The sequence below is a fragment of the Caretta caretta genome, chromosome 6, assembly GCF_965140235.1.
Source record: "Caretta caretta isolate rCarCar2 chromosome 6, rCarCar1.hap1, whole genome shotgun sequence".
Classification (NCBI taxonomy): Eukaryota; Metazoa; Chordata; order Testudines; family Cheloniidae; genus Caretta; species Caretta caretta.
In genome coordinates, this window is record NC_134211.1 from 799,304 (window position 1) to 810,669 (window position 11,366).

The following is an 11,366-nucleotide window of genomic DNA, read 5'->3' on the forward strand; positions in this document are numbered from 1 at the left end:
AGGGCTGAGTGTGTCCCCCATTTTCCCCATATGACTTTCCTGATTCCCCCCCAAATCCATAGAGCTCTACCCATCGATGCTTGGAACGTTCCCTGGAATTTTGGAACCAATGTGAGGCTGTGTTCCAAAGTTATCACATTATAAAGGGACCCCTGGCCCTGTGCGAAGATTCTTCTGTCTCCGGGGTGGGGCATGGGGGATGTTTATCCAGGGATCCTTGCCCAATGTGCAGATGCAGCCACCTCTGGGGAGGGGCAGAAAAACAGAGGAGTGCTATTGTGTCAAGTGATTGGCCTTTCCTTTGTTCTGTCAATAAAAACCTACATGCAAATTTTTTCTGAGTCTTCATATTTTGACTTAAAGTTTAGAGCCTGGGATCGGATTTAGGACTCAGGTGTCTCAATAGAAATCAAATCATTTGGTGCGGGGCAGGGGCTGGGAACCAGGACGATTGGGAACCAGAACTCCTGGGTTCTATCCCGAGCTCTGGGAGGGGAGTGGGGTCTAGTGCTTCGGGGCTGGGAGCCAGGATTCCTGGGTTCTATCCTCAGCTCTGGGGGGGACTGGGGGTTAGAGCGGTATGGTTGGGAGCCAGGACTCCTGGGTTCTCTGGGGGTGGAGTGGGGTCCAGTGAAGCTTCCTATCAGCCTGTATTGAAGCTGCTAAACTTGCCCCAAGGAGCCGCCCAGGGCGGTAATTTCTTCACCAGTCCCGAGCTTTTACGACCTTCCAGAGAACGAAGCGCCAGGGGTTGTCATCCTGCTTGGCTGAGATCATCTCCTTTGGAGGAAGCCTTCCCCAAAAACCTGAGCTCAGCAGCCCCTCCTTCATTCCCGGAGCTCATCAGGAAAGTTTGGAGCACCCTAAAGGAGTCAGCCTAAAGTCTCGAGAAAACACATGAAACCGTGTTTTATGCCTTGTTTCTAGTCTGAATTTGTCTAGCTCCAACTTCCATCTGTTGGGTCTGGACTCAGCTTTGTTTGCTAGACTGAAGAGCACATTAGCAAAGCTTTGTTTCCCATTGTAAGGGACCAGGGCGTGGGTGGTATGGCCTAGCAGTCATTGCTGGGCTGGGGTCCACACATGAAGGATGGTAGTTGGTGAGCGGGGTTGAGGAATTGCTAGACCTGGGTTCAAAAGCAAGAATCAGGGTCAGAATCAGGCTGGGGTCAGGGACTGGAGATCAGGAGACAAGGTGAGGTCTGTTGTCAGAGCAGACCAGACATCTGTGTAGTTATCCAGACAACTTCTGGGGCCACCTTCCAGAGATAAAGAGTGCGCTTGACCAATGAGAGATCGCAGGGTACTGTCACTCTGGGTCCTTTGGGCGGTACTTCCTGTGGTGCCTACTCGCTGCAGGGCTCCCGGAGGTGACTCTGCATGCCCTGCCAGTGGTACTGTGGGAGTGTCACCCGTCCCTGGCTTTGCAGTCCCCATGTGGGATCAAAACACCCTTTAACCGTCTCTCTGTTCAGCTAAACAGATTGAGCTCCTGGAATCTCTCATGATCAGGGGTGTTGTCTAACCCTGCAATCATTCTCGTGCCTCTCCACTGAACCCCTTCTTCTCTGAAGGCCAGGACATGGAACTGAAGCTGCTTTGGTGGCATCATGGATGATCTCCCGCAATAAAGGGGTGAGAGCAGACATCCATGCTGATCCTGCTGGACCTTTCTGCACCACTCGACCCTGTCACATGTGCTATTCTGACAGCTGAAGGCCAGACAGGACCATCAGATCACCTAGTCTGGCCTCCTTATACTACAACCCGTTACATTTCACTCAGCCCTGTACTGAGCCGGATAAGTTGGGTTTGGCTGAAGCGTCTTCTAGAAAGACATCCCATCTGTCTCTGGAGGCCCTGCACTTTAAGAAAGATGCGGACAGATTGGAGAAAGTTCGGAAGAGAGCAACCAAAATGTTTGGAAAACATGAGCTATAAAGAAAGGTTGAAAGAATGGGGCGTGTTCAGTGTAGAGAGGAGAAGACTGAGAGGGGATAGAACTGCCTTCAAATACGTCAAGGGCTGCTCTAAAGAGGATGAAGAAAAAGAGCACTTGTGGCACCTCAGAGACTAACAAATTTATTTGAGCATAAGCTTTCGTGAATTACAGCTCACTTCATCGGAAAGCTTAAGCTCAAATACATTTGTTAGTCTCTAAGGTGCCACAAGTACTCCTTTTCTTTTTGCGAATACAGACTAACACGGCTGTTACTCTGAAACCTGTCTAAAGAGGATGGTGATGAGTGGAGCTGCATGTCCGCCAGTGGGAGAAGAAGACAAAATTGGCTCAGTTTGCAGCAAGAGAGATGTAGGTAGGAAATTAGTGAAAACTTTCTAACTCTAAGGTAGCTCGTCACTGGGACAGGTTACCCAGGGAGGCTGTGGAACCCCCTACCTGGCCTTCATGCGAGCAGACCACTCTCACAGGCCGAGAGGAAACTGGCCCTATTGTCCCGTCATCCAGCTCAATAGATCCTTCCCTTAGACCTCTAGCCCTCAACTCCCTTGGAGTGAGATCCTGCAATGTTCTCCTTCCAGACGTGCAATTCCCTCAGCAGATCTGACATCAGCACTGATCCTGACATCCTGTTCGCTCTGGTGGCCAGGACTGGCTTAAACTCATCAAGCTAAGTACCTTTGGTTTAGAACAAAAGCATCCTCACAGCAAGGAGATATCTTACGTAAGACCATATGGTCTGAGCTCATGAGGTGTCACTCACCTTCCACCCGGAGATCCTGGCAGGTCTAAAATCCTTCAGACCACCTATAGGGCCTGGTTCTGTTGGTGAAAGTGTCTGGTCCTTCAGTTCTTAGATGGTGTTTCTCTGCCTAGATCCATAACTGTTACTTTATCCAGGTTCAAGTCCTCTGTCTGCTAAGGCCTTGGGACCAGGTCAGACCAGTCTGGGGGTTGTTTCCCCAGCGGGTGAAATGTCTAAAGACTTGTTATCTGCCTTAGGGATTTGCATTAATTACATCCATTGCTGTTAGTTCCTGTAGGGACCATTCTTATTTCACCCATTGTGTCAGGAATACAATCACTACTGACCAGAAAGCTATATTTATACAGTAATCCTTGATTTGTCCATAGTCTCTGTCTAAACCCGGGCAAATGCTCTTTGGTTTTTTTTTTAAGTTTAGTGGCCAAACTGGAAAACGAGAAAGAAAAAAAATATTCTGTATTTCTCAGCAAAATGAAACACCAGAAAATGACAATTTGGGCAGAAAGAACTATTTCTTTCTGGGTGCTTTGAATGCCTTTTTTGATTTTGGCTAAATTTGGCTAAATTTTAAAACAAAAGGTCCTTCGGAAATGAGAAGTTGAAGTATTTCATAGTGGGGGGTTGGGGCATTCTTTATTTTTATTTTGTGTGGGGTTCTTTGTTAAATCTGGCTACATCTTGAAACAAAATGTTGTTTCCAAATGGGAAGCCAAAATATATCGGTTATGGGTGATTTTTACCCTTTTTGGGTGGTATTTTGGGAGGTGAAATTGGTTACAATTTGAAACTGAACCTTCATTTGGAAACCAAAAGTCAGAATATTTCATTTTTGGGTTTGACCCCTTTTTTGTGCTTGGTTTTTTGGTTCAATCTAGCTGAACTTCTACCCTTTGGTGTTTTTTTGGAATTCTTCACATTGGCGAGGAGCTTCGGTTGCCTGAAAAATGTATTTTTGGGGGCAAATAAATTATTTGTGGGAAATAATCCACCCAGCCCTGCCTCGGTTCTATTGCTATCGAAGGGTCTCTGAGTACCCCGTGTGTCTGTGGCATTGCAGTGTTGCTGTAATCACAGACAAGGTGGCTGAGCTCTGGGAGGAAGGATCAGCTCACGGAGGAGGAATAGCTGAATCTGAGGAAGATGGGGTGAAGCTGTGGGAGAACGGAAAGCGTATGGAGTAGTTTGAAGCCACAGTGCTGTCTGCTTTGGTTCAAACTGCAGACCCACTATTAGTCAGGTCTGAGATGTGGCTGTCTCTGGGGTGGGGCATGGGTGCTGTTTATACAGGGGCTCCTTGCCTGGCATAGGCATGTAGCCACCTTTGGGGTGGAGCAGAGAAATGCCATTGAATTGAGTGTGCAACCTTGCTTTGCTCTGTCAATAAAAACATAGGCATAATTTTTTCCTATTTCCTCATAATTCAATTTAAGATTTTCTATCCCCAGCTCTGGGAACAGAGTGGGGTCTAGTGGGTTACAGTGCGGGGGCTGGGAGCCAGGAGCCCTGGGTTCTATCCCTGGTTATGGGAGGGGATTGGGGTCTAGTGGATGGAGTAGGGTTGGCTGAGATTCTGGACTTCTGGCTTCTACTTTCACCCTTGGGTTCTATCCCAACAGTGATCCTTCCCAGAATAGGTGGAGCAGACAATCCCTTTGCCAGGTAATCTGGGAAAGGGCGGGGAGTCGGGTGTCTGGGAAGATGTTGATGTCTTTGTGACATATCTGGCATTTCTCTCTGTCTGCGGCTTTCCTGGGATGTGGAGCCCAGAGAGATAGAGGATCCCAGGACGAAGGAGAGAAAAGAGTCACAGAGAGTGAGAGAGGAGAGAATCTCAGACAAAGGTATCAGGGAAATGGGGTGTCGTGCGGGGGGATGGAAATGGTACTGGAAGCTGGGCTGAGCTGAGACAGAAAGTACGGGGGAATGAGAAAGAAACACTGGGGGTTCTTGGGGGCAGGGACTGCCACTCACTGTGCATCTGCACAGGGCCCGGGGAGACGGGGACCCTGATCTTGGCCTGAGGGGGGTGGAGGGGTGTCTGCGCAGGGCCCGGGGAGACGGGGACCCTGATCTTGGCCTGAGGGGGGTGGAGGGGTGTCTGCGCAGGGCCCGGGGAGACGGGGACCCTGATCTTGGCCTGAGGGGGGTGGAGGGTTTGTCTGTGCAGTGCCCAAGGAGACGGGGACCCTGATCTTGGCCTGAGGGGGGTGGGGGGGTGTCTGCACAGTGCTCAGCACAATGCTGGGCCAGACCTCTGTCGAGGGAGGGAAAATCAGTGCAGCACCTGGAGCCATCAGGGCCCTGAACTTGGTCCAGGTCTGTAGGTGTGGCCATAATAAGTAACGATTACAATAATGGGAAGAATGAATGTAACAAAGGATGAAAGGAAGAAGAAGGCGAAATGAAGAGAAGAAGGGAAGGAGAAGGAGAGAAAGGAAGTTTAAATGGGTATTAATTCAGGGCTGTTCTCTGGCCTGTGGCACACAGGAGTCAGACTAGGTGACCCCAATGGGCCTCCTGGCCTTAGAATCTCGGGCTCCGAGGGCTTGTCTGGAAAGGCAGGAGTGTCACAGCTGTAGCTCCTCCGGGTTTACGTGACTTGCGCCCACGGGAGGGTTCCCCCGTGGACCTCGTGAATCCCCCTCCCCGAGAGGCGGCAGCCAGGCGGAGAGAAGATTTCTGCCATTGACCTCGCGCTGTTTACACCGGGGGTTAGGTCGGCTTAATTACACCACTCAGGGGTTTGCAGCTCTGCCGGCGTCAGGTCTCAGCGGAGCCCAGCCCTGGGACAGACAGACAGACAGACAGACAGAAGCCAAAGGAATGAAAGCCCGGGAGCTAGCTCTGCTGCAGGTGGCATGCGGGTTGTGTTCCCGTCCCCTCCTTGTCCCCCGTGTCACTCCATGTCACGCCTGTCTCCCGGCAGATGTTGGTCATCGTCTCCACGCTGGTGGGCCTGCTGCACCCGGTGCTGTCGGCCATGTCGGGGGCTCTGCGGTGGGAGGGCCTGGAGCACTGGTTCTTCCTGCTGGGCCTGCGCCTGCTGGCCATGTACTTCGCCAGTGAGCCGTGGGAGAGCGCGCAGCAGGATATAGCGTGTGCCTGGAGTCCCGGCCAGGATGAGGAGACCCGGCGCTTCTGCACCTCGGTCTGCTACAACCGCCACTTCCTGAACCCCGTCATGCCCACCTGGGGCTTCTCCTTCCTCATCGCCCTGCTCCCCATCACCATCATCAGAATGCTGTACCCCAAAAAGGATCCTCACGCCAAGGGGGGGCAGGAGGTCGCTGAATCGGCCACATGCCACAGGGCCACTGAGCACAGGTTGGCGGGAGAATCGCATGTGGCCGCCAGACCCAAGAGGGGAGGGCAATCCAACAGAGCCACTAAATCCAACGTGGCTGCCGGGGCCCGGCTGATGGGAGACTCCAACATGGCCGCCAACCCCAGGCTGGTTGGCGCGACCAATGTGGCTGCCAGAGCCAACACAGTTGGGGTCAGTGGTGTGACCGGCTCCCCGGCAGGACCCGACATGGCCGCCCAGCCAGCCTGGTATGCCAGCGTCATCACCGTGTGCATCGCCGTGCTGCTGGCCACTGAGGTCAGATTCCTGTGGGCCTTGCTGGCCTGGCAGCTGCCCATGGTGTCAGGGCCTTCCTTCCCCTGCTTCCCCGGCCCCCTGGCCTGCCCCAGCGTCCTCCAGTGCGCCGTGCGGGGCCAGGCCGACAAGCACATGGCGCTGGTCATCTTGGCCCTCACGGCCTGCTTCAGCATCCTGGTCTGCCTGACCTATGGGGGCGTGTGGGTAGCCTTGGCCACCTGTTGCCGTGGGAGACAGGAGGGGGAGCGGGCCCTAGAGGGGGAACACCTGAGGTGCTGTGAAGGGTGGGAAGAGAGGGGGATGGGGGAAGGCAGGGTGCTGAGGGGGCCCTGGGAGTGTGGGGAGTGTGTGGGGGATGCCTGGATGGGGCCTACTGGGAGGAGAGGGGAGGGGGCTGGGTAGGGGGGCAGGAGGGCAGCAGAGGTGTAGGAAGGGAGTGGGGATGGAGGGGGGAATGGGTGTGGGAGTGGGGAGCTACAGGGATTGGGCTGAGGTGGAAGGAAAGTGGATGGGGAGATGGGAGTGGAGACGGGGTAATACTGGGTGACAGGCAGAGAAAAATATTCAACCAGACCTTTTTTGGGGAGAAAAGTTTGTCACTAGCTACAGAGATCTGAGTCTCGTTGGCCGGGAAGGACTGGAAGGTTCACAATATAATTTTTGAAGGGCCTGAAATTATTCCAGGGAAGATGCCCCATTAGCTAGCATTATTAGGTCCAGGATTTCCAAGGCTGTTTCAGTGGGACTGGAGAAGTTTATCTGTGGGGAGTGGGGTCTAGTGGGTTAGAGCAGAGGGGGCTTGGCTCCAGGACACCTCGGTTCTATCCCCAGCTGTGGGAGGGGAGTGGGGTCTGGTGGTTATGTTACCCGGGGTTCTTTCAACCCAAAGCTTTTGGTAACTTTTGCTCTGTGCGAGGTGGTGTCAGGAAATAAATCAGGGGAGACACGGCCATCCGAATGATAGATGGCTGGCACAAAGAGGACAACGCAAAAGTGTTTTCACTTAAAGCTAAACTTTACTTAGTCTCAAGCACTTACACACATCTGCAAAAGGTTGTAAGACACCCCCAATCCTCAAGAATTACCAAAGCTGAGTGTGGCTCTCGCGTGGCCAAATCTTCCGTCTGCTGGTGGGGACTGCAAGACGTATCCAGAGGGAGAGTCCAGAAAGAATCCAACTCCCTCAAACTTTCCCACCTTGTTTATACATTAGTAATAGAATGGCATATCCCTTAGAGAAAACTTGTTAAGTAAGCAGTTTCAATAGTCAAGCAAGAGGTTCCTTCTGATTATCGATTAACCAGGTGTGGGTTTTTCCAGAATTTGCAGCCTTGAGGCGCCCAGGAGACATTCCTGGGGCAAATCCTGCTCTTCTAAAATGCATGCATCAGCCACTTCAACACAATTCTTATCAGGAAGGACGCGGGGGGGTCAAGCTGCTCTCTCTGTGGCACCCAAAGACCCTCCTCCCCTCCTGCCTTGGTTAAGCTAAGCATGATGACTTGGTCAGTTTACAGCCTGCTGACTTGGCTGCTTTTAGCAATAAGCCATAGTGGTTTCCGGCACTTTACTGGTTTGCCAAAGCCTCCCTATACAGTTAGAGCAGGGGGGGCTGGGATCCAGAACTCCTGGGTTCTCTCCCTGGCTTTGGGAGGAGAGTGGGATCTAGTGGGTTAGAGCATGGTGGGCTGGGAGCCAGGACTCCTGGGTTCTCTGGGAGAGGAGTGGGGTCCAGTGAACCTTCCTATCAGCTTGTATTGAAGCTGTGAAATTTGCCCCAAGGAGCCACTGAAGGAGGTAATTTCTTCACTAGTCCTGAGTTTTTAAGACCTTCAAGAGAATGAAGCACCAGGGGTTGTCATCCTGCTTGGCTGAGATCACCTCCCTTGGAGGAAGCCTTCCCCACAACCTGAGCCCAGCAGCCCCTCCTTCATTCCCGGAGCCTAAAGTCGCATAAAGGCCCATGAAACCGAGACTGACTTGGTGTCTCTGGCTTCCAATTGGAAGAAGGAAGTGACGTTCCACCACTGAACGGAGGCTAAAGGTCAGATGGCGTAAAAACCAAATGGGCAGGAAAGGGGTGTAAACAGATCGTAGCACGGTTTGGTCAGCAGGACGTAGGCTAAAGGTCACCTAGGAGCATTGGTGGGACAGAGAGGTGCTAAACAACAGTGATTGACGTATGATTGTGAGCGAATATCATGTAAGCAAGTCTAAAGATAGAACGGGCAGTTCGCCCATGGAAGGTGAAGAAGTGGGATGATGTCACGTGCCGAGGCCACTTGCTGGGGTGTCCAGTGCCCCCCCAGCAGTCGCTTGGGCAGGGAGAGGACAGGGTGGGGCCAGAGCCAGATAGGAAGGGGCAGGAGCAGAGCTGGAGGGGAAGGGGCGGCTACATGGAGAGAAAGAGGAGGGACCAGAGCCAGAGAAGAAGGGGTGGGAGCAGAGCCGGAGTGGGGCCAGAGCTGGAGAGAAAAGGGTGGGGCCAGAGCCAGATAGGAAGGGGCGGGACCCAGACAGGGGCTCCCGGGAAGCTGGCTACACTGTGGGGAGCAGCGAGTGGGAGCGGCTCTGTCCCGCTCCCTAAGCCAGGCCTGGCTGCCGGGGCGGGCGGCCGAACGTGCCAGGGGCGGGAGCCGGCGCAGCGGGTGGACAGAGCCCCTTGCACCCACAGGTAATGTGGGGCAAGGAGAGCCCGGGGGCCCAGCCCTGGGGGCAGGGCAGAGAGGAGACATGTGGGGAGGTTACGTGCCCTCCCTTTACCTGGTGCCCCCCCCAGCGTGGGGAGGCCCCCGACGCCCCATGTGTGAAGATGGGTTGGAGGGAAGGGTATAAAAGCGAGTGTCTGGCCGTGGGGGGTCGGCGGGTGCGGGGCTTCGGAGCGGGGCGGGGGCAGTGCGGGGGAGCAGACAGACCGGGGGGTTTATGGGGGCACCGCCGGGGAGACGGGGCGGGAGTGGAGCAGGCAGCAGACTGAGTGAGCCTGTCGGTTAGCGCTGTAGTGCGGACACAGGACAGTGTAGTGTTAGCGGGTCTCTGTGTGTGCCTGGGGTCATGAAGTGTTACGTGTGGGGGTGGGGGTGGGGAGAGGGGGCTGTGAGAGGGATTTCGATGTGTGACACTTAATGAACAGCTACGCACCGCTGTCACCGCCCCGTGAACAACTCATCACCGTAAGCAGGGCGCATCACTTCGCCAGCCGCAGAAGTGCCCTAAAAGGGGGGGGCATGTCACAGGCATCAGAACCGTGGCCCCTGAGGCCCTGCCCCCACACTGCCCCTTCCCCCAAGCCCCCTTCTCCCCAAGGCCCCGTCCCCCACTTACAGCTCTCCACCCCTTCCCCCCGTTGGTCCACCCTATGGCTGATAAGACGTGGGAGGGCATAGCCCCCTGCTCTCCCCTGTTCCGGCCCCCCTGCAGCACTGAGTGTCATTTCAAACAGTATATGGGAATGTGGCTTGAAGTACTTTAACTTGTAAGGGAATCGTGTTTCGATTGTTACTGTGCCAGGAGTTGTTACTTGGAGCAATAAAAAGGGGCCCTGCCTTGGAAGAGTACTGTGTGTGACCATCACGGATGGAGGGGTGTAGCCGTGTCCTCCAGGTATTCCTTACCCACCCTGCAGACCCAGGAAGAACAGATTAAGAGGGAAATAGGTGGTGTATTCATGGGGCACCCCAAAACCTGATTTATGGGGTAACATGTGGAAGCTAATATCCTAGCCCCCAGCACAGCCTGATTCATAAATGTTAAGGTCAGACGGGACCCCTGTGACCAGCTCGTCTGTCCTCCTGTGTAACCCGGACCATGGTACTGCCCTGAATTAATTCCTTTCGGAAGCAGAGCTAATAGAAAAATGTCCCATCTAGATTTAAAAATGGCCAGTGATGAACTATCTACGACGCCCATCATGGGTGACGCATGAGCCCCCACTTTGGGGAGGCTAGCCATGTGATCCTGCTCCTTCCACCTGAGGCCCCACCCCTACCACTCCCCATTTGCCGGAGCCCCAAGCCACCCCACTCCTGGGGCTGGAGGAGCTCCAGCTGAACTGACCTGAGCTGCTGGCCAGCCCCAGCTCTGGGCCACCAGCCGGCCCCAGCACTGGGTCATCCATCAGCCCCAGCACTGGCCCCAGTGCCTCGTCAGCTGCCAGCTCCAGTTTCGGGCCTCCAGCCAGCCTCCATTACCTGCTGACCTCCGTCTGGAGCTGAGCCCCCACTGGCTTCGGGGGAGAGGGCAGAGTGTGGGTTGGCTAGTCTCCCCTGGCCTATTATACCCTCAGTCTATGGTTATTCCAATGGTTAAGTCCTCTCACTGTTAAAACTTTGTGCCTTATTTCCAGTCTGAATTTGTCTAGCTCCAACTTCCAGCTGTTGGATCAGGACTCACCTTTGTTTGCTAGATTAAAGAGTCCATTATAGAAGCTTTATTGCCCTTTCTAAGGAACCAGGGCTTAAGTGGTCTGGCCTAGCAGTCACTGCTGTGCTGGGGTCCACACGTCCGGGAAGGTAGTTGTTGAGCAGGAGTCGGAGGAATCACTAGAGCTGGGTTCAAAAGCAAGAATCGGGGTCAGAGTCAGGCTGGGGTCAGAGGCCGGAGGTCAGAAGTAATGCCAGGCTGGAGTCAGAGGATGGAGACCAGGAAACACAGCAAGCTTTGGAGTCTCAGCAGGCCAGACATCTGTGTAGTTACACAGACAACCTCCTGGGGAGCCCTCCAGGGATAAAGAGTGCGCTTGACCAGTTAGAGGGTGGCAGGGTACTGTGACGCTGGGTCCTGTGGTGCCCTCTCTCTGCAGTGCTCCCAGGAAGTGGCTCTGGGGCGCTGTGGGAGTGTCGGCCATTCCAGGCTTTACAGCCCCAGGTTCTAGTGCAGAGGTGGGCAAACTACGGCCTGTGGGCTGGATCTGGCTCCTCAGGGCTTTGGATCCGGCCCGTGGGATTGCCACCCCCATGGAGCCGCGGGCCCTGCACCGCTCCCAGAAGCGGCTGGCACCACGTCCCTGTGGCCCCTGGGGGGACGGGGGGAGAGGGCTC

The 11,366-nt window shown here is 54.3% G+C and overlaps 1 protein-coding gene across 1 annotated transcript; it reads left to right on the forward strand.

Moving 5' to 3' along the window:
- The first annotated feature begins 4,477 nt into the window (after nucleotides 1-4,477).
- LOC142072388 (uncharacterized) lies at nucleotides 4,478-6,729 on the forward strand. Its single transcript, XM_075129045.1, has 2 exons — nucleotides 4,478-4,567; nucleotides 5,653-6,729. The coding sequence occupies exon 2, from the start codon at nucleotides 5,653-5,655 to the stop codon at nucleotides 6,727-6,729; it is 1,077 nt and encodes a 358-aa protein (XP_074985146.1). The 5' UTR covers nucleotides 4,478-4,567.
- Nucleotides 6,730-11,366: the final 4,637 nt, after the last annotated feature.

What these genes read in the sequence shown, in the direction of transcription:
- LOC142072388 (XM_075129045.1), top strand. Translation starts at nt 5,653, where the DNA reads ATGTTGGTCATCGTCTCCACGCTGGTGGGCCTGCTGCACCCGGTGCTG.